This window comes from Oncorhynchus gorbuscha, linkage group LG20 (genome assembly GCF_021184085.1).
Source record: "Oncorhynchus gorbuscha isolate QuinsamMale2020 ecotype Even-year linkage group LG20, OgorEven_v1.0, whole genome shotgun sequence".
Classification (NCBI taxonomy): domain Eukaryota; kingdom Metazoa; phylum Chordata; class Actinopteri; order Salmoniformes; family Salmonidae; genus Oncorhynchus; species Oncorhynchus gorbuscha.
Genome location: NC_060192.1, coordinates 39,904,149 through 39,928,115, shown reverse-complemented (window position 1 = coordinate 39,928,115; position 23,967 = coordinate 39,904,149). Strand labels below are relative to the sequence as shown.

Genomic DNA, 23,967 nt, shown 5'->3' with positions numbered 1-23,967 from the left:
GGGTTAGGATAATGGATAGGATAAGGGTTAGGATAAGGGATATGATAATGGATAGGATAAGGGTTAGGATAAGGGTTAGGATAAGGGATAGGATAAGGGTTAGGATAAGGGATAGGATAAGGGATAGGATAATGGATAATGGATAGGATAAGGGATAGGATAAGGGATAGGATAAGGGATAGGATAAGGGTTAGGATAAGGGTTAGGATAAGGCTTAGGATAAGAGTTAGGATAAGGGTTAGGATAAGGGATAGGATAAGGGTTAGGATAAGGGTTAGGATAAGGGATAGGATAAGGGTTAGGATAATGGTTAGGATAAGGGTTAGGATAAGGGTTAGGATAAGGGATAGGATAAGGGTTAGGATAAAGGTTAAGGTTGGGGTTAGGATAAGGGATAGGATAAGGGATAGGATAAGGATTGGGATAAAGGTTAAGGTTAGGGTTAGGATAAGGGTTAGGATAAAGGTTAAGGTTAGGGTTAGGATAAGGGTTAGGATAAAGGTTAAGGTTGGGGTTAGGATAAGGAATAGGATAAAGGTTAAGGTTAGGGTTACGGTAAGGGTTAGGGTTAGGGTTAGTAGATAGTTAGTTGAAATGTTACTGGTATGTGGAGTTAGGGTTAGGGTTAGTAGATAGTTAGTTGAAATGTTACTGGTATGTGGAGTTAGGGTTAGGGTTAGTAGATAGTTAGTTGAAATGTTACTGGTATGTGGAGTTAGGGTTAGGGTTAGTCGATAGTTAGTTGAAATGTAACTGGTATGTGGAGTTAGGGTTAGGGTTAGTAGATAGTTAGTTGAAATGTTACTGGTATGTGGAGTTAGGGTTAGGGTTAGTAGATAGTTAGTTGAAATGTTACTGGTATGTGGAGTTAGGGTTAGGGTTAGTAGATAGTTAGTTGAAATGTTACTGGTATGTGGAGTTAGGGTTAGGGTTAGTAGATAGTTAGTTGAAATGTTACTGGTATGTGGAGTTAGGGTTAGGGTTAGTAGATAGTTAGTTGAAATGTTACTGGTATGTGGAGTTAGGGTTAGGGTTAGTAGATAGTTAGTTGAAATGTTACTGGTATGTGGAGTTAGGGTTAGGGTTAGTAGATAGTTAGTTGAAATGTTACTGGTATGTGGAGTTAGGGTTAGGGTTAGTAGATAGTTAGTTGAAATGTTACTGGTATGTGGAGTTAGGGTTAGGGTTAGTAGATAGTTAGTTGAAATGTTACTGGTATGTGGAGTTAGGGTTAGGGTTAGTAGATAGTTAGTTGAAATGTTACTGGTATGTGGAGTTAGGGTTAGGGTTAGTAGATAGTTAGTTGAAATGTTACTGGTATGTGGAGTTAGGGTTAGGGTTAGTAGATAGTTAGTTGAAATGTTACTGGTATGTGGAGTTAGGGTTAGGGTTAGTAGATAGTTAGTTGAAATGTTACTGGTATGTGGAGTTAGGGTTAGGGTTAGTAGATAGTTAGTTGAAATGTTACTGGTATGTGGAGTTAGGGTTAGGGTTAGTAGATAGTTAGTTGAAATGTTACTGGTATGTGGAGTTGCTACAGATGAACTATCCAAACAGGGTTACCCCTGATGCAATTACTTAGTGATGATTGGTTCATTCATTTGATGAGCTGCATCTCATATTGGAATACATTGCTAAAACACTGATTGAAATTTAAGAAGGATATTTAACAAAAAAAAGGCAATAATGAGTGTGTTGTGAGATGTGTGTGTGTGAGATGTGTGTGAGATGTGTGTGTGTGTTGTGAGATGTGTGTGAGATGTGTGTGAGATATGTGTGTTGTGAGATGTGTGTGTTGTGAGATATGTGTGTGTGATATGTGTGAGATGTGTGTGAGATGTGTGTGAGATGTGTGTGAGATGTGTTGTGAGATGTGTGTGAGATGTGTGTGAGATGTTTGTGAGATGTGTGTGAGATATGTGTGTGTGGTGTGAGATGTGTGTGAGATGTGTGTGAGATATGTGTGTGAGATGTGTGTGAGATGTGTGTGAGATATGTGTGTGTGTTGTGAGATGTGTGTGAGATGTGTGTGAGATGTGTGTGAGATATGTGTGTGTGTTGTGAGATGTGTGTGAGATGTGTGTGAGATATGTGTGAGATATGTGTGTGAGATGTGTGTGAGATGTGTGTGAGATATGTGTGAGATGTGTGTGTGATATGTGAGATGTGTGTGTTGTGAGATATGTGTGTGTGAGATGTGTGAGATATGTGTGAGATGTGTGTGTTGTGAGATATGTGTGTGTGAGATGTGTGAGATATGTGTGAGATGTTTGTGTTGTGAGATGTTTGTGTTGTGAGATGTTTGTGTTGTGAGATGTGTGATGTTTGTGTTGTGAGATGTGTGATGTGTGAGATGTTTGTGTTGTGAGATGTTTGTGTTGTGAGATGTGTGATGTTTGTGTTGTGAGATGTGTGATGTGTGTGAGATGTGTGTGTGAGTCTACCCCATACCTTTGAGACAAACCCAGTAATGTTTCCACTTCCTCTTGGTGGCTGGCTCCACCTTCTTGTTCTTCTTGTGAACCAGGAAGTTCTTCACTGCCAGAGCTCCCGCCTTCCTCACCGTGCCCTGCGCACAGCAGCCAATGAGAGCGTCTGATGGGTAAGCCGTGCTCAGCGTGCCGCTGCTACGCTCGTCACTCTCAGCTGAGCCCGCCTCCTCCGTGCAGTCACGCTCTCGACGAGTCTACAGAGAGAGAGACAGAGAGAGAGCCAGAGAGAGACAGTGAGAGAGAGAGAGAGAGAGAGAGAGAGAGAGAGAGAGAGAGAGAGAGAGAGAGAGAGAGAGAGAGAGAGAGAGACAGAGAGACAGAGAGACAGAGAGAGAGAGAGACAGAGAGACAGAGAGAGAGAGAGAGAGAGAGAGAGAGAGAGAGAGAGAGACAGAGAGAGAGACAGAGAGAGAGACAGAGAGAGAGACAGGGAGGTTTGATGACAGACAGACAGACAGACAGACAGACAGACAGACAGACAGACAGACAGACAGACAGACAGACAGACAGACAGACAGACAGACAGACAGACAGACAGACAGACAGACAGACAGACAGACAGACAGACAGACAGAACCACGGACAGACGGACAGACGGACAGACAGACAGACGGAATAAATCTTTAGTCTGTTTAATCTTAAAATAATAACAAAACAAAATAATAATAATAAACATTTAAATGTAAAGTTTTAAAACAGAATCAAACTATATATCAATTCAAATGCGAAGTTTAAACAGTTTAACAGTCAAATTCTACTGTGAAGACTGAGTTCTGAATGAGATCTGTTGAATGATCAATTAGAAGGAAGGCACAGAGTTGTCAACAGTGAAGCATCATGTCCTTCTGTAGCTCAGTTGGTAGAGCATGGCGCTTGTAACGCCAGGGTAGTGGGTTCGATCCCCGGGACCACCCATACGTAGAATGTATGCACACATGACTGTAAGTCGCTTTGGATAAAAGCGTCTGCTAAATGGCATATATTATTATTATATCATATCAGGGAGAGACAGATTCATACCCAGTGTTGATTCTCAAAGTCCTGATGCAAGTTCTCATACATTCCCCATCCTCCTTTTCTTCCCCCTCCTCCTCCTCCTCTTCCTCCTCCCTCTCCTCCTCTTCCTCCTCCTCCCTCTCCTCCTCTTCCTCCTCCTCCCTCTCCTCCTCCACTGCTGCTCCCGCTGTCACTCCCGTTAAACGCGCTGCTCCCGGCAGCGGAGTAGACGGAGAACGAGGCCGACATGGCCTTACAGCGCCGCCGTGACCCCGGCCCCACTTCCCCGTCCGTCTCCGTGGCAACCCCGTCGATGCCGCTATCGCCGTACTCACTGCCCTCTCCCAGCACGCCCGATATGTCCTGGAGAGACAGAGAGAGAGAGAGAGAGAGGTACACAGGTTACGTCCCAACTTTTCAACTCCTTCCTCCCAAAAGTGTGCACTTGTTCACTTCCCTTCATGGATTTGAAAGGAAAAGACTGGTGCCATGAATCGATAGAATGGTCGCCTCGATAATCTAGTTGACGTCACTAAAGTTCTGCTTCTAATTTCCGACAAGTTGTTGGAGAAGAACATAGCCCTGAACACACACAACGGTGCATACCATAAAGTACAAGATAATATATACACACAGAGATGTCCTGGAGAGACAGAGAGAAGAACATAGCCTTGTGCGTTTCTGTAAGAACACAATTCTACATGAGAACAGATTTACAGACTACACTCACACGCAATGTCTGCTCTCAACCATTATTTTGGCACACACACACCTACTGTCTGCCCTCAAACATTCCTCACTCTCTATCTCACATGCACACACACACACACACACACACACACACACACACACACACACACACACACACACACACACACACACACACACACACACACACACACACACACACACACACACACACACACACACACACACACACACACACACACACACACACACACACACACACACACACACACACAGTCTGCCCTTAACCATTTATGTCCCCTAGAAAGTGGAAAGCTTGACGGGGAGAAGCTCTCTTCACAGACACTGTAGTAAAACAGCCTGACAGACTAGGCAGATAGAGCTGGGAAAGAGATGGGTTAGAGTTGGGATAGAGATGGGTTAGAGTTGGGATAGAGATGGGTTAGAGATGGGATAGAGATGGGTTAGAGTTGGGATAGAGATGGGAATAGAGATAGGGATAGAGATGGGATAGAGATGGGATAGAGATGGGTTAGAGTTGAGATAGAGATGGGAATAGAGATGGGGATAGAGATGGGTTAGAGATGGATTAGAGTTGGGATAGAGGTGGGTTAGAGATGGGATAGAGATGGGTTAGAGCTGGGATATAGATGGGTTAGAGCTGAGATAGAGATGGGTTAGAGTTGGGGAAAGAGATGGGTTAGAGTTGAGATAGAGATGGGTTAGAGTTGAGATAGAGATGGGTTAGAGTTGGGGATAGAGATGGGTTAGAGTTGGGGATAGAGATGGGATAGAGATGGGTTAGAGATGGGTTAGAGTTGGGGATAGAGATGGGTTAGAGTTGAGATAGAGATGGGTTAGAGTTGGGGATAGAGTTGGGGTTAGAGTTGGGGATAGAGATGGGTTAGAGTTGGGGATAGAGATGGGATAGAGATGGGATAGAGATGGGTTAGAGATGGGTTAGAGTTGGGGATAGAGATGGGTTAGAGTTGGGGATAGAGATGGGTTAGAGTTGGGGATAGAGGTGGGTTAGAGATGGGTTAGAGTTGGGGAAAGAGATGGGTTAGAGTTGGGATAGAGATGGGTTAGAGTTGGGGATAGAGATGGGTTAGAGTTGAGATAGAGATGGGTTAGAGTTGGGGATAGAGATGGGTTAGAGTTGGGGATAGAGATGGGATAGAGATGGGTTAGAGTTGGGGATAGAGATGGGATAGAGATGGGATAGAGATGGGTTAGAGATGGGTTAGAGTTGGGGATAGAGATGGGTTAGAGTTGGGGATAGAGATGGGTTAGAGTTGAGATAGAGATGGGTTAGAGTTGGGTTATAGATGGGATAGAAGTGAGTTAGAGTTGGGTTAGAGTTGGGGATAGAGATGGGTTAGAGTTGGGGATAGAGATGGGATAGAGATGGGATAGAGATGGGTTAGAGATGGGTTAGAGTTGGGGATAGAGATGGGTTAGAGTTGGGGATAGAGATGGGTTAGAGTTGAGATAGAGATGGGTTAGAGTTGGGGATAGAGATGGGTTAGATTTGGGGTTAGAGATTGGTTAGAGTTGGGATAGAGATGGGTTAGAGTTGGGGATAGAGATGGGCATAGAGATGGGTTAGAGTTGGGGATAGAGATGGGTTAGAGTTGGGGATGGAGATGGGTTAGATTTGGGGTTAGAGATTGGTTAGAGTTGGGATAGAGATGGGTTAGAGTTGGGGATAGAGATGGGCATAGAGATGGGTTAGAGTTGGGGATAGAGATGGGTTAGAGTTGGGGAAAGAGATGGGTTAGAGCTGGGATAGAGCTGGGATAAAGCTGGGATAGAGCTGGGATAGAGATGGGATAGAGCTGGGATAGAGCTGGGATAGAGATGGGATAGAGCTGGGATAGAGCTGGGATAGATATGGGATAGAGATGGGTTAGAGATGGGTTAGAGTTGGGTTAGAGTTGGGGATAGAGATGGGTTAGAGATGGGATAGAGGTGGGTTAGAGTTGGGTTAGACTTGGGGATAGAGATGGGTTAGAGTTGGGGATAGAGATGGGTTAGAGTTGGCTTAGAGTTGGGGATGGAGATGGGTTAGATTTGGGGTTAGAGATTGGTTAGAGTTGGGATAGAGATGGGTTAGAGTTGGGGATAGAGATGGGCATAGAGATGGGTTAGAGTTGGGGATAGAGATGGGTTAGAGTTGGGGATAGAGATGGGCATAGAGATGGGTTAGAGTTGGGGATAGAGATGGGTTAGAGATGGGTTAGAGTTGGGTTATAGATGGGATAGAAGTGAGTTAGAGTTGGGTTAGAGTTGGGGATAGAGATGGGTTAGAGTTGGGGATAGAGATGGGATAGAGATGGGATAGAGATGGGTTAGAGATGGGTTAGAGTTGGGGATAGAGATGGGTTAGAGTTGGGGATAGAGATGGGTTAGAGTTGAGATAGAGATGGGTTAGAGTTGGGGATAGAGATGGGTTAGAGTTGGGGATAGAGATGGGATAGAGATGGGTTAGAGATAGGTTAGAGTTGGGGATAGAGATGGGTTAGAGTTGGGGATAGAGATGGGATAGAGATGGGTTAGAGATGGGTTAGAGTTGGGGATGGAGATGGGTTAGATTTGGGGTTAGAGATTGGTTAGAGTTGGGATAGAGATGGGTTAGAGTTGGGGATAGAGATGGGCATAGAGATGGGTTAGAGTTGGGGATAGAGATGGGTTAGAGTTGGGGATAGAGATGGGCATAGAGATGGGTTAGAGTTGGGATAGAGATGGGTTAGAGTTGGGGATAGAGATGGGCATAGAGATGGGTTAGAGTTGGGGATAGAGATGGGTTAGAGTTGGGATAGAGATGGGTTAGAGTTGGGGATAGAGATGGGCATAGAGATGGGTTAGAGTTGGGGATAGAGATGGGTTAGAGTTGGGGAAAGAGATGGGTTAGAGCTGGGATAGAGCTGGGATAAAGCTGGGATAGAGCTGGGATAGAGATGGGATAGAGCTGGGATAGAGATGGGATAGAGCTGGGATAGAGCTGGGATAGATATGGGATAGAGATGGGGAAAGAGATGGGTTAGAGTTGGGATAGAGATGGGTTAGAGTTGGGGATAGAGATGGGCATAGAGATGGGTTAGAGTTGGGGATAGAGATGGGTTAGAGTTGGGATAGAGATGGGTTAGAGTTGGGGATAGAGATGGGCATAGAGATGGGTTAGAGTTGGGGATAGAGATGGGTTAGAGTTGGGGAAAGAGATGGGTTAGAGCTGGGATAGAGCTGGGATAAAGCTGGGATAGAGCTGGGATAGAGATGGGATAGAGCTGGGATAGAGATGGGATAGAGCTGGGATAGAGCTGGGATAGATATGGGATAGAGATGGGGAAAGAGATGGGTTAGAGTTGGGATAGAGATTGGTTAGAGTTGGGGTTAGAGCTGGGATAGAGCTGGGATAAAGCTGGGATAGAGCTGGGATAGAGCTGGGATAGAGCTGGGATAGAGCTGGGATAGAGCTGGGTTAGAGATGGGATAGAGCTGGGTTAGAGATGGGATAGAGCTGGGATAGAGCTGGGATAGAGCTGGGATAGAGCTGGGATAGAGCTGGGATAGAGCTGGTTTAGAGATGGGATAGAGCTGGGTTAAAGCTGGGATAGAGATGGGTTAGAGTTGGGGATAGAGATGGGTTAGAGTTGGGGATAGAGATGGGTTAGAGTTGGCTTAGAGTTGGGGATGGAGATGGGTTAGATTTGGGGTTAGAGATTGGTTAGAGTTGGGATAGAGATGGGTTAGAGTTGGGGATAGAGATGGGCATAGAGATGGGTTAGAGTTGGGGATAGAGATGGGTTAGAGTTGGGGATAGAGATGGGTTAGATTTGGGGAAAGAGATGGGTTAGAGTTGGGATAGAGATGGGTTAGAGTTGGGGTTAGAGCTGGGATAGAGCTGGGATAAAGCTGGGATAGAGCTGGGATAGAGCTGGGATAGAGCTGGGTTAGAGCTGGGATAGAGCTGGGATAAAGCTGGGATAGAGCTGGGATAGAGCTGGGATAGAGCTGGGATAGAGCTGGGATAGAGCTGGGATAGAGCTGGGTTAGAGATGGGATAGAGCTGGGATAGAGCTGGGATAGAGCTGGGTTAGAGCTGCTACGGAGGAGAGAACGGTGGAACGACCAGCTCTCAAACTCTCAAGGAAAACTCTCCCTAACCCTAACCCTAACCCTAACCCTAACCCTAACCCTAACCCGGATGACTCTGAGCCACATGTGCAAATGTGAAGGACCTCGACGTTACTCTGGACCCTGATCTCTCTTTTGACGAACATATGAAGGCTGTTTCAAGGACAGCTTTTTTCCATCTACGTAACATTGTAAAAATCAGAAACTTTCTGCCCAAAAATGACGCAGAAAAATTAACCCATGCTTTTGTTACTTCTAGGTTAAACTACTGCAATGCTCTACTTTCCAGCTACCTGGATAAATCACTAAATGAACTTCAGTTAGTGCTAAATACGGCTGCTAGAATCCTGACTAGAACCAAAAAATGTGATCATATTACTCCAGTGCTAGCCTCCCAACACTGGCTTCCTGTCAAGGCAAGGGCTGATTTCAAGGTGTTACTGCTAACCTACAAAGCATTACATGGGCTTGCTCCTACCTATCTCTCTGATTTGGTCCTGCCGTACATACCTACACGTACGCTACGGTCAGAAGACGCAGGCCTCCTAATTGTCCCTCAAATTTCTAAGCAAACAGCTGGAGGCAGGGCTTTCTCCTATAGAGCTCCATTTTTATGGAATGGTCTGCCTACCCATGTGAGAGACGCAGACTCGGTCTCAACCTTTAAGTCTTTACTGAAGACTCATCTCTTCAGTGGATCATATGATTGAGTGTAGTCTGGCCCAGGAGTGTGAAGGTGAACGGAAAGGCTCTGGAGCAACGAACTGCCCTTGCTGTCTCTGCCTGGACGGTTCCCCTCTCTCCACTGGGATTCTCTGCCTCTAACCCTATTACAGGGGCTGAGTCACTGGCTTACTGGTGCTCTTTCATGCCGTCCCTAGGAGGGGTGAGTCACTTGAGTGTGTTGAATCACTGATGTGATCTCCCTGTCTGGGTTGGCGCCCCCCCCCACCCCCCTTGAGTCGTGCCGTGGCCTTGTCTCAGGATGGTAATTTGGTCGTTCAACGGGGCGAGGGACAGGGACGGGGCGAGGGATGGGGCGAGGGACGGGGCGAGGCAGGGGACGGGACGAGGGACGGGGGACGGGGCGAGGAGAGGGGCGGGGAGAGGGACGGGGCAGGGCAAGGAGAGGGACGGGGCGAGGAGAGGGACGGGGCGAGGAGAGGAGAGGGACGGCAGGGTAGCCTAGTGGTTAGAGCGTTGGACTAGTAACCGGAAGGTTGCAAGTTCAAACCCCCGAGCTGACAAGGTACAAATCTGTCATTCTGCCCCCGAACAGGCAGTTAACCCACTGTTCCTAGGCCGTCAATGAAAATTTGAATTTGTTCTTAACTGACTTGCCTAGTTAAATAAAGGTAAAAATAAATCAAAAATAGCTTGGTTCCTCTCTAGGGTTCGGCCTTTCTAGGGAGTTTTTCCTAGCCAACGTGCATCAACCAACACCTGCATTGCTTGCTGTTTGGGGGGTTTTAGGCTGGGTTTCTGTACAGCACTTTGGGATATCAGCTGATGTACGAAGGGCTTTATCAATACATTTGAATTCGTTTGATTTAGATGCAGTGCCTTAGATCGCTGTGCCACTCGGAAGCATATGCAAATAAGCTTGATTTGATTTGATATAGTGTGTGTTTATCAGATACGGTAATGTGAAGAACAACATTGACCTGCACCAAAGTCAGATTAGGATATAAAGTTAGGCCAACGTGTCCAAATTCTAGAATCCTTCAGGTAGAATGCCCTCCTTTTATTTCATCACACTCACTATCAGCTATTTTCTGTCATTAGCTTGACATTGGTCCTTCTGTAGCTCAGTTGGTAGAGCATGGCGCTTGTAACGCCAGGGTAGTGGGTTCGATTCCCGGGACCACCCATACGTAGAATGTATGCACACATGACTGTAAGTCGCTTTGGATAAAAGCGTCCGCTAAATGGCATATATTATATATGACATTAACTTGTAAATGAATGATCTTTAAGTTAGCTGGCTAGTTAGTTAAAATAATGTCTTAACTTCACTTTATCTCGTTTATATTCATGATTGTTAGTTTATTTTCCTTTAATCATGAATATAAATGAGATAAAGTGAAGTTAAGACGTTGCCAGATATATGATATGGTCATTATTTTAACTAACTAGCCAGCTAACTTAAAGCTAGCCTAGCTAGCTCGCTAACAAGCTAACAAGCTAGAAACAAACCAAAACATTGTTTAGAAAGTTGCTTTTAGTTGCCTAGTTTAGTAGATTGACGTTTACTAAATACATTTTTTAAACGGATGGGATTATTGGTGTTAAAATACATGAGATGTGCTATTTGCTGTTGTCATTTTTGTGATGTCGGTTTTGTGTTTATGCTTTTGTCATAACAACAACGACAAGTTTGATGTCGGACGACAATAGAATGTTCATGAAGTCACTGCGACTACTTTCTACTGACATGTCGATTGACGTAGTTTAAACCATCCGTTAGTCTTTAAATATTTGGTTGTTTACTACACTACTACACTACACTACACTACACTACTACACTACACTACTACACTACACCACACCACACCACACCACACCACACCACACTACACTACTACACGACACGACACGACACGACACGACACGACACTACACTACACTACACTACACTACACTACACTACACTACACTACACTACACTACACTAATACACTACTACACTACACTACTACACTACACTACACTACACTACACTACTACACTACACTACACTACACTACACTACACTACACTACTACACTACACTACACTACACTACACTACACTACACTACACTACACTACACTACACTACACTACACTACACTACACTACACTACTACACTACACTACACTACACTACACTACACTACACTACACTACACTACACTACACTACACTACTACACTACACTACTACACTACTACACTACTACACGACACGACACGACACTACTACACGACACGACACTACACTACACTACACTACACTACACTACACTACACTACACTACACTACACTACACTACACTACACTACACTACTACACTACACTACACTACACTACACTACACTACACTACACTACACTACACTACACTACACTAATACACTACTACACTACACTACTACACTACACTACACTACACTACTACACTACACTACACTACACTACACTACACTACACTACACTACACTACACTACTACACTACACTACACTACACTACACTACACTACACTACACTACACTACACTACACTACACTACACAACACTACACTACACTACACTACACTACACTACACTACACTACACTACTACACGACACGACACGACACGACACGACACGACACGACACGACACGACACGACACGACACTACACTACACTACACTACACTACACTACACTACTACACTACACTACACTACACTACACTACACTACACTACACTACACTACACTACACTACACTACTACACTACTACACTACACTACACTACTACACTACACTACTACACTACTACACTACACTACTACACTACTACACTACACTCTGTTGAGCACATGACCTCACATGTGAATAAGAGATGGGTGGGGCTCAGGCTTAGGAGGGTGTGAACGATGCTGAATGGGAATAGACAAAGAAGAGCTCTCCCGTAGGTGTGCCAATACATTCAAAGGCCATTTTCTCAAAAGCGGGGTTACAAGTTAGTCAACTATCAAAGCATAATTACTTTCCCATGGTTCCTCCACTGTAGTGTCTGATAAACCATTTTCTAGTTCTGTCTGGTTTTATCCAACGTATTTTTCAAAAACCAACACACAATTTCAAATGTTGCTACGTAAGATCGAATCGAGGCGGTGGGAATGTGTTGGAATGTGTGCTCTTACACTGTTAAGTTGGACAGCGCTGTCCAGCATTACCAATGACATTTGTAACTAAAGGACTCAGAGCACCTATCCATTGTCTGATTTGTAAATACTGTATGTATTCTAAAAAGTGTGTTGTACTTGTCTTATGACTTTGTATGTTCATCAGTTTGTCAATTGTCACAGTGTTTGTATCAGGAGATACAGAGGCTATTGACGAGCCACAGGGTTATGTGCTACTCAGCTGTTCATAAAGACCTCAGCTGTTCATCAAGACCTCAGCTGTTCATCAAGACCTCAGCTGTTCGTCAAGACCTCAGCTGTTCATCAAGACATCAGCTGTTCATCAGGACCTCCGCTGTTCGTAAAGACCTCCGCTGTTCGTAAAGACCTCAGCTGTTCATCAAGACCTAAGCTGTTCATCAAGACCTCAGCTGTTCGTAAAGACCTCCGCTGTTCGTAAAGAGCTCCGCTGTTCGTAAAGACCTCAGCTGTTCATAAAGACCTCCGCTGTTCGTAAAGACCTCCGCTGTTCGTAAAGACCTCAGCTGTTCATAAAGACCTCAGCTGTTCATCAAGACCTCCGCTGTTCGTAAAGACCTCAGCTGTTCATAAAGACCTCAGCTGTTCATCAAGACCTCCGCTGTTCGTAAAGACCTCAGCTGTTCATCAAGACCTCCGCTGTTCGTAAAGACCTCAGCTGTTCATAAAGACCTCAGCTGTTCATAAAGACCCCCGCTGTTCGTAAAGACCTCCGCTGTTCGAAAAGATTATATAATATAATAATACACTTAGCAAAGGTGTTCATCTGTAATTTACATTCTGTATAAACTATTAGAATAGAACATTTCATTACAGCACAAACATGACATTTACCCCAATTAGTAAAATAAAATAATAAAGAAAATATATTTTAAAAATATCAATTTGAAATAATACATGTATTTACCCCCCAAAAATATATATGGGTGAATGGAAATGATGCAAAATAGTTACATTGACAGAAGCCATAGTTGAAGTGTACCTATGATGAAAATTACAGGCCTCTCTCATCTTTTTAAGTGGGAGGACTTGCACAATTGGTGGCTGACTAAATACTTTTTTGCCCCACTGTATATTTACCCCCCCAAAATATATATGGGTGAATGGAAATGATGCAGAATAGTTACATTGATAGAAGCCACAATTTATCTGTTATATTAAAGCTGATAAAGATGAAGTTTAAACATCAGACAATTAAAATCATTGATATGGTGTCACGTGAGAGAACGCTACATTGTAGCTGGTCCCATCCGATAACCTGGCACATGTTAGCCCTATGCTAACCACACCAGGTGGCAGTGACTATTTCCTGTAACAAATTCTTCATCAGCCTATCAAAGAGCTTAAACTTTTTATCCACAAACCAATGGCATTTCTTAAAGTATGTCAACTCAGACACCAGAGGGATACATGCAAACCTTGAATTGGGAAATGTGTCTCCAAAGTAAATCAGCAAACACAGCAACCTTGGATGTACTGTCTGTCCCAAATTACAATGTATTCCCTATATATACTTTAGACCAGAGCCCTATGGTACCCTATTCCCTATATAGTGCACTACTTTAGACCAGAGCCCTATGGTACCCTATTCCCTATATAGTGCACTACTTTAGGCCAGGGCCCTATGACACCCTATTCCCTATATATAGTGCACTACTTTGCAGGGAATAGGGTGTCATTTGGGATGCAGCTATGCAGTATACGGTAGCAGTATAGCACAGTCCCTCAGTCTTCATCTCATTAACATAACAACGGCCTTGGGGTTCTGAGAGATAATCACCTTCCAATCATTACTGTTATACACGAGAGATCCTGGAATATCCAAGGCCTGAGGTCATCTGCCTTTGGCCTAAAGAGCAGGAACCCGGACTTCACCAAAGAAATCGGTAATACAGACATTGTCATCCTGAAAGAAACTTGGTATAGAGGAGACGGACCCACTGGTTGCCCTCTAGGTTACAGAGAGCTGGTAGTCCCATCCACCACACTACCAGGTGGGTGGTATAGAGGACATGGACCCACTGGTTACCCTCTAGGTTACAGAGAGCTGGTAGTCCCATCCACCACACTACCAGGTGGGTGGTATAGAGGAGACGGACCCACTGGTTACCCTCTAGGTTACAGAGAGCTGGTAGTCCCATCCACCACACTACCAGGTGGGTGGTATAGAGGACATGGACCCACTGGTTACCCTCTAGGTTACAGAGAGCTGGTAGTCCCATCCACCACACTACCAGGTGGGTGGTATAGAGGAGACGGACCCACTGGTTGCCCTCTAGGTTACAGAGAGCTGGTAGTCCCATCCACCACACTACCAGGTGGGTGGTATAGAGGAGACGGACCCACTGGTTACCCTCTAGGTTACAGAGAGCTGGTAGTCCCATCCACCACACTACCAAGTGGGTGGTATAGAGGAGACGGACCCACTGGTTACCCTCTAGGTTACAGAGAGCTGGTAGTCCCATCCACCACACTACCAAGTGGGTGGTATAGAGGAGACGGACCCACTGGTTACCCTCTAGGTTACAGAGAGCTGGTAGTCCCATCCACCATACTACCAGGTGGGTGGTATAGAGGAGACGGACCCACTGGTTGCCCTCTAGGTTACAGAGAGCTGGTAGTCCCATCCACCACACTACCAGGTGTGAAACAGGGAAGGGACTCAGGGGGGATGCTAATTTGGTATAGAGCAGCCCTAACTCCATTAAATTAATCAAAACAGGAACATTTTACATTTGGCTAGAAATTCAAAAGGAAATTATCTTAACAGAGAAAAATGTCCTCCTGTGTGCTACCTATATCCCCCCCACTATAATCCCCATACTTTAATGAAGACAGCTTCTCCATCCTGGAGGGGGAAATCAATCATTTCCAGGCCCAGGGACATGTACTAGTCTGTGGCGACCTAAATGCCAGAACCGGACAAGAACCTGACACCCTCAGCACACGGGGGGATAAACAACTACCTGGAGGTGACCTCTTTCCCTCCCCCATATGCCCCCTTAGGCACAACTATGACAACATAACCAACAAAAATGGATCACAACTCCTGCAGCTCTGTGGCATTCTGGGTATGTACATAGTCAATGGTAGTCTTCGAGGGGACTCCTATGGTAGGTACACCTATAGCTCATCTCTTGGCAGTAGTACTGTAGACTACTTTATCACTGACTCAGAGCATTCATAGTCAGCCCACTGACACCCCTATCAGACCACAGCAAAACCACAGTCTACTTGAACAGAGCAATACTCAATCATGAGGCATCAAAGCCAAAGGAACTGAGTAACATTAAGAAATGCTACAGATGGAAGGAATGCAGTTTGGAAACCTACCAAAAAACAATTAGGCAACAGCAAATTCAATCCCTTTTAGACAATTTCCTGGGTAAAACATTCCACTGTAATAGTGAAGGTGTAAACTTGGCAGTAGAAAATCTTAACAGTATATTTGACCTCTCAGCTTCCCTATCAAATCTAAAAATCTCAAATAGAAAACCGAAGAAAATGAACAATAATGACAAATGGTTTGATGAAGAATGCAAATATCTAAGAAAGAAATTGAGAAACCTGAAAACCAAAAACATAGAGACCCGGAAAACCTGAATCTCCGCCTTCACTATGGTGAATCACTAAAACAATACAGAAATACACTACGGAAAAAGAAGGAACAGCATGTCAGAAATCAGCGCAATGCAATTGAAGAATCCATAGACTCTAACCACTTCTGGGAAAATTGGAAAACACTAAACAAACAACAACACGAAGAATTATCTATCCAAAATGGAGATGTATGTGTAAACCACTTCTCCAATATTTTTGGCTCTTCAACAAAGAACAAATTGCAAAAACATATACATGATCAAATACAAATCTTAGAATTAACTATTAAAGACTACCAGAACCCACTGGATTCTCCAGTTACATTGAATGAACTACAGGACAAAATAAAAACCCTCCAACCCAAAAAGCCCTGATGGTATCCTAAATTAAATGAATATACAGACCACAAAGTCCAATTGGTTAAACTCTTTAACATCATCCTTAGCTCTGGCATCTTCCCCAATATTTGGAACCAAGGACTGATTACCCCAATCCACAAAAGTGGAGACAAATTTGACCCCAATAACTACCGTGGGATATGTGTCAACAGCAACCTTGGGAAAATCCTCTGCATTATGATAAACAGCAGACTCGAACATTTCCTCAGTGAAAACAATGTACTGAGCAAATGTCAGTACAGTAATTTTTTACCAAATTACTGTACAACAGACCACGTATGCACATCCTAATTGAAAAATAAACTAAACAAAACAAATGCAAAGTCTTCTCGTGCTATGTTCATTTAAAAAAAGCCTTCGTGTCACGACTCCGACCGGAGGTGGCTCCCCTTCCCGTTCGGGTGGCGCTCGGCGGTCGTCGTCGCCGGCCTACTAGCTGCCACTGATTATTTCCTCCCCCTCCTTATGTGTTTACTGAGTGCACCTGTTTTGAGTTAGGTAATATAGTAGTGAGGCTTTATCAGTCAGCCGGCTCGCCTGGTTCCTTGTGCGGGATTAATTATTGTGATCGTCTGTTTGGTGTACTTGTGTGCACGTCTATGGGTTTTGTGTTTTCCCATTTTGTGGGTTTTTCCCAGTTTAAGTCCCCCTGTTTGGGGCGTTTGTTTGTTCATGCCTGTGTTGTCATGGGGTTGGCTTATGTTCGCCGTTTCTTTGTGCATTAAAATAGCACTACCCTGAACTCTCTGCTTCCTGCGCCTGTCTTCTCACCCACTACACTCAGACCGTTACACTTCGACTCAATTTGGCATGAGGGTCTGCTATACGAATTTATGGAAAGTGGTGTTGGGGGTAAAACATACAACATACAAAATAGGAAAAAAAACTAATTTCTTCCCACAGGGCCGTGGGGTGAGACAGGGATGCAGCTTAAGCCCCACCCTCTTCAACTTATATATCAACGAATTGGCAAGGGCACTAGAAAAGTCTGCAGCACCCGGCCTCTCCCTAATAGAATCTGAAGTTAAAAGTCTACTGTTTGCTGATGATCTGGTGCTTCTATCCCCAACCATGGAGGGCCTACAGCAGCACCTAGATATTCTACACATATTCTGCCAGACCTGGGCCCTGACAGTAAATCTCAGTAAGACCAAAATAATGGTGTACCAAAAAAAGTCCAGTTGCCAGGACCACAAATACAAATTCCATCTAGACATCATTGCCCTAGAGCACACAAAAAACTATTCATACCTTGGCCTAAACATCAGCGCCACAGGTAACTTCCACAAAAATGTGAACGATCTGAGAGACAAGGCAAGAAGGGTCTTCTATGCCATCAAAAGGAACATAAAATTCAACATACCAATTAGGATCTGGCAAAAATACTTGAATCAGTTATAGAACCCATTGCCCTTCATGGTTGTGAGGTCTGAGGTCCGATCACCAACCAAGAATTCACAAAATGGGACAAACACCAAATTGAGAATTCTGCAAAAATATCCTCAATGTACAACGTAGAACACCAAATAATGCATGCAGAGCAGAATTAGGCCGATTCCCGCGAATGATCAAAATCCAGAAAAGAGCCGTTCAATTCTATAACCACCTAAAAGGAAGCGATTCCCAAACCTTCCATAACAAAGCCATCACCTACAGAGAGATGAACCTGGAGAAGAGTCCCCTAAGCAGGCTGGTCCTGGGGCTCTGTTCACAAGCACAACACACACCCACAGGCTCTCTCTGTTTGTGCTTGAGAACAGAGCCCCAGGCCAGCCTGCTTAGGGGACTCTTCTCCAGGACAGCAACCCAATCAGACCCAATCAAATCATGAGAAAACAAAATGATAATTACTTCACACATTGGAAAGAATTAACAAACAAAACAGAGCATACTAGAATGCTATTTGGCCCTAAACAGAGAGTACACAGTGGCAGAATACCTGATCACTGTAACTGACCCAAACTTAAGAAAATCCTTGACTATGTACAGACTCAGTGAGCATAGCCTTGCTATTGAGAAAGGCCGCATAGTCAGTAATGGCTCTCAAGAGAAGACAGGCTATGTGCTCACTGCCCACAAAATGAGGTGAAAACTGAGCTGCACTTCCTAACCTCTTGCCAAATGTATGACCATATTAGAGACAAATAAATTCCCACAGATTACACAGATGCACAAAGAATTTAAAAACAAATCCAATTTTGATAAACTCCCATATCTACTGAGTGAAATTCCACAGTGTGCCATCACAGCAGCAAGATTTGTGACCTGTTGCCACAAGAAAATGTCAACCAGTGAAGAACAAACACCATTGTAAATACAAACCATATTTATGTTTATTTATTTTCCCTTTTGTACTTTAACCATTTGTACATCATTACAACACTGTATATATATATATATATAATATGACATTTGTAATGTCTTTATTCTTGTGGAACTTCTGTATGTGTAATGTTTACTGTTAATTTGTATTGTTTATTTCACTTATATATTATCTACCTCACTTACTTTGGCATTGTTATCATATGTTTTCCATGCCAATAAAGCCCCTTGAATTGAATTGAAATGAAATTAATTGATTTGAGTGTGAGATGGAGAGAGAGAGGAGAGAGAGGAGAGAGAGAGGAGAGAGAGAGATCTCTCACTCTGATCTCTCATTCTGTTTTCTCACTCTGATCTCTCACTCTGATCTCTCACTCTGTTTTCTCACTCTGATCTCTCACTCTGATCTCTCACTCTGTTTTCTCACTCTGATCTCTCACTCTGATCTCTCATTCTGTTCTCTCACTCTGATCTCTCACTCTGATCTCTCACTCTGTTCTACTTCTCTTTCTTTGTCTTCAGTCTTCTATTTTTATCCTCCGTAACTCCGCCTCTGTCTCACTGCTCGCATACATAATGAGCACTTAAGTTGTGTCAGTGTATGTTCCACTCTACTGTGTGTGTGTGTGTGTGTGTGTGTGTGTGTGTGTGTGTGTGTGTGTGTGTGTGTGTGTGTGTGTGTGTGTGTGTGTGTGTGTGTGTGTGTGTGTGTGTGTGTGTGTGTGTGTGTGTGTGTGTGTGTGTGTGTGTGTGTGCGGCTCCCCTCTTCCAGGTTGCTAAGGATTCTGTCAACTGGAGCATGTTGTTAGTTGTTGTTATATGATGTCTGTCTCTCCCTGTCTACACACACACACACACACACACACACACACACACACACACACACACACACACACACACACACACACACACACACACACACACACACACACACACACACACACACACACACACACACACCAACTCGTCTTCCTTTATTCTGGACACACTTCCTTTCAAAGTGTACATGTTTATCTATCACATTTACATATATCCATCCATCCACCCACCCATCCATCCACCCACCCACCCATCCATCCACCCACCCACCCACCCACCCACCCACCCACCCACCCATCCATCCACCCACCCACCCCTACCAACCCATCCATCCACCCACCCATACCAACCCATCCACCCACCCACCCCTACCAACCCATCCACCCACCCACCCCTACCAACCCATCCACCCACCCCTACCAACCCATCCACCCACCCACCCCTACCAACCCTTCCACCCACCCACCCACCCCTACCAACCCATCCATCCACCCACCCCTACCAACCCATCCATCCACCCACCCCTACCAACCCATCCACCCACCCACCCACCCCTACCAACCCATCCATCCACCCACCCCTACCAACCCATCCATCCACCCACCCCTACCAACCCATCCACCCTTCCATTTATCCACCCACCCACCCCTACCAACCCATCCACCCACCCACCCCTACCAACCCATCCACCCACCCACCCCTACCAACCCATCCACCCACCCACCCCTACCAACCCATCCATCCACCCACCCCTACCAACCCATCCACCCACCCACCCCTACCAACCCATCCACCCACCCACCCCTACCAACCCATCCACCCACCCACCCCTACCAACCCATCCACCCACCCACCCCTACCAACCCATCCATCCACCCACCCCTACCAACCCATCCACCCACCCACCCACCCCTACCAACCCATCCACCCACCCACCCCTACCAACCCATCCACCCACCCACCCCTACCAACCCATCCACCCACCCACCCCTACCAACCCATCCACCCACCCACCCCTACCAACCCATCCACCCACCCACCCCTACCAACCCATCCACCCACCCACCCCTACCAACCGATCCACCCACCCACCCCTACCAACCCATCCACCCACCCACCCCTACCAACCCATCCACCCACCCACCCCTACCAACCCATCCACCCACCCACCCCTACCAACCCATCCACCCACCCACCCCTACCTACCCATCCACCCACCCACCCCTACCAACCCATCCACCCTTCCATTTATCCACCCACCCACCCCTACCAACCCATCCACCCACCCACCCCTACCAACCCATCCACCCACCCACCCCTACCTACCCATCCATTCCTTCAAGTCTGTACAGACAAAGACAAAAAAAATGTATTTAACTAGGCAGGTCAGTTAAGAACCAATTATTGGGGAGAGAGAGAGGGTGGGAGAGAGAGATAGAAAGAGAATTCAAACCAGGGACTGTAGTGGCGCCTCTGGCACTGAAATGCAGTGCCTTAGGCCACTACGCCACTCGGGAACACATCACTAAGACGGTGAAGAGTTAGCCTTTTCCATAGCAGACCACGTCACACTTAGCAGCCATGCTAAGCAAGCTGGGTGTAGAGTTAGCCTTTTCCATAGCAGACCACATCACACTTAGCAGCCATGCTAAGCTAGCTGGGTGTAGAGTTAGCCTTTTTCATAGCAGACCACGTCACACTTAGCAGCCATGCTAAGCTAGCTGGGTGTAGAGTTAGCCTTTTCCATAGCAGACCACGTCACACTTAGCAACCATTCTAAGCTAGCTCACACTAGCTGGGTGTAGAGTTAGCCTTTTCCATAGCAGACCACGTCACACTTAGCAGCCATGCTAAGCTAGCTCACACTATCTGGGTGTAGAGTTAGCCTTTTCCATAGCAGACCACGTCACACTTAGCAGCCATGCTAAGCTAGCTGGGTGTAGAGTTAGCCTTTTCCATAGCAGAACACGTCACACTTAGCAACCATTCTAAGCTAGCTCACACTAGCTGGGTGTAGAGTTAGCCTTTTCCATAGCAGACCACGTCACACTTAGCAGCCATGCTAAGCTAGCTGGGTGTAGAGTTAGCCTTTTCCATAGCAGACCACGTCACACTTAGCAGCCATGCTAAGCTAGCTGGGTGTAGAGTTAGCCTTTTCCATAGCAGACCACGTCACACTTAGCAGCCATGCTAAGCTAGCTCACACTAGCTGGGTGTGCTCAGTTGCACACCGTATTGCCTTCTTGGTTCCCCACCCTCTTTGTTGTAACTTGACCAGTGTTTCCTCCTCACCTGTGTCGTCTGTGCCCTTCGGCCCTGGAAAGTCGGACACGGTACCACCTGGTGTCCTGACAGACCTTCAGACAGACAGTGGGACCTCCGACAGGGCAGCGTGAAGGCCCCGTACCCGCTTCCCTCCTCCTCCTGGGGCGAGATCAGCCCTTCATCCCCCTCTCCATCCCTTCCTCTGTGGGTGGTGAGTTCCCCGTCCCGGTGGTTCTTGGCGTAGCGGTTATGTGTTCCTCGCAGAACCGGCTGGCTGCGCTCGCTGCACAGGTGGTCTAGTGATGAGGCTCTCTCTGCAGAACCTGAGGGAGAGAGAGGGGGAGAGAGAGGGTGGGGGAGAGGGAGAAGAGAGAGGGGGAGAGAGAGGGGGAGAGGGAGAAGAGAGAGGGGGAGAGAGAGAGGGGGAGAGGGAGAAGAGAGAGAGGGGAGAGAGGGGGAGAAAGAGAGAGGGTAGAGAGAGAGGCGAGAGAGGTGGGAGAGAGGGTGAGAGAGAGAGGGGGAGAGAGAGGGTGAGAGAGAGGGTGAGAGAGAGGGGAAAGAGAGAGGGGGGAGATTTTTATTTAGTTTTGAAGAGCCTAGTACAATTTTTTTGACCACATAATTAATGAGTCCCGGCAGGTAGCCTAGTGGTTAAAGTGGAGGGGTGGCAGGTACTCTAGTGGTTAGAGTGTAGGGGCGGCAGGTAGCCTAGTGGTTAGAGTGGAGGGGTGGCAGGTAGCCTAGTGGTTAGAGTGTAGGGTGGGCAGGTAGCCTAGTGGTTAGAGTGGAGGGGAGGCAGGTAGCCTAGTGGTTAGAGTGGAGGGGGGGCAGGTAGCCTAGTGGTTAGAGTGGAGGGGGGGCAGGTAGCCTAGTGGTTAGAGTGGAGGGTAGATCGAATCCCTGAGCTGACGAGCGTCTGCTAAATGACTTAAATGTAATGTAAATGTACAAGGTAAACATCTGTCGTTCTGCCTCCTGAACAAGGCAGTTAACCCACTGTTCCCCGGTAGGCTGTCATTGTAAATAAATAACATTGCCTTTAGCTACAGCATATTATGCCGGACGGCCCTAAAACGAGGAGGATCCCAGCTTTCTAAAGCTACTAGATTTACTTCTGAGCTGTTATTATGAAGCACACTGCACTGATATGACACTGTAGCATCCTACCTGCTCTGATATGACACTGTAGCATCCTACCTGCTCTGATATGATACCATAGTATCCTACCTGCTCTGATATGACACCATAGCATCCTACCTGCTCTGATATGACACTGTAGCATCCTACCTGCTCTGATATGATACCATAGTATCCTACCTGCTCTGATATGATACCATAGTATCCTACCTGCTCTGATATGACACTGTAGCATCCTACCTGCTCTGATATGACACTGTAGCATCCTACCTGCTCTGATATGACACCGTAGTATCCTACCTGCTCTGATATGACAATGTAGCATCCTACCTGCTCTGATATGACACTGTAGCATCCTACCTGCTCTGATATGACACCGTAGTATCCTACCTGCTCTGATATGACACCATAGTATCCTACCTGCTCTGATATGATACCATAGTATCCTACCTGCTCTGATATGACACTGTAGCATCCTACCTGCTCTGATATGATACCATAGCATCCTACCTGCTCTGATATGACACTGTAGCATCCTACCTGCTCTGCTATGACACCATAGCATCCTACCTGCTCTGATATGACACTGTAGCATCCTACCTGCTCTGATATGACACCATAGCATCCTACCTGCTCTGATATGGGTAGCACAGCCTCTATTCACTATTCCAGTGTGATTACATGTCTTTCCCCCCCCCCTGTTCCTGTTCCTGTTCCTGCCCATTTTTAGTAATGGACGGTTTTTAAATATAAACTACTTTCACATATTAGTAAAGACCAGATTACACTGAGGATAGTCTGATGGGAGTGAATATTAGTAAAGACCAGATTAGATTGAGAATAGTCTGACGGGAGAGAATATTAGTAAAGACCAGATTACACTGAGGATAGTCTGAATGAATAGTCTCATCACTTGATGAGAGAACAGCGTGTGCAGCCTGAGGCAAGGAACAGAGAGGAAGTGGTTCTTCTTAGACCTGACTAAAATAAATCATTTGATTTATTTTGATGGCGTATATTAAATAGATAGTATTTGACTTTTCAAAGGTTTGTATGGATGGAGGCCTGGAGATGCTAAATATGTTTATGTTAACTAACAGTCAGTTAGTTACCGTGACAACAGCAGTCATTTGTATGACAGGTACCCTCTGACAAAGTGTCATGTATGGCACAGCACT

The 23,967-nt window shown here is 45.6% G+C and overlaps 1 protein-coding gene across 3 annotated transcripts in view; it reads right to left on the bottom strand.

The window, feature by feature from the left end:
- Nucleotides 1-23,967, bottom strand: part of tiam1a (TIAM Rac1 associated GEF 1a) — a 219,818-nt gene that overhangs the window by 139,921 nt on the left and 55,930 nt on the right. For all 3 annotated transcript variants that reach the window (XR_006833819.1, XM_046316758.1, XM_046316759.1), the window contains exons 4-6: nt 21,680-21,975; nt 3,513-3,851; nt 2,452-2,686 (exon numbers count right to left, since the gene is read on the bottom strand). Coding sequence is in view for 2 of the 3 variants with exons in the window: in XM_046316758.1 (XP_046172714.1) it covers nt 2,452-2,686; nt 3,513-3,851; nt 21,680-21,975 (870 nt within the window). In the remaining variant the exon portion in view is untranslated. The remainder of the gene's footprint in view (nt 1-2,451; nt 2,687-3,512; nt 3,852-21,679; nt 21,976-23,967) is intronic.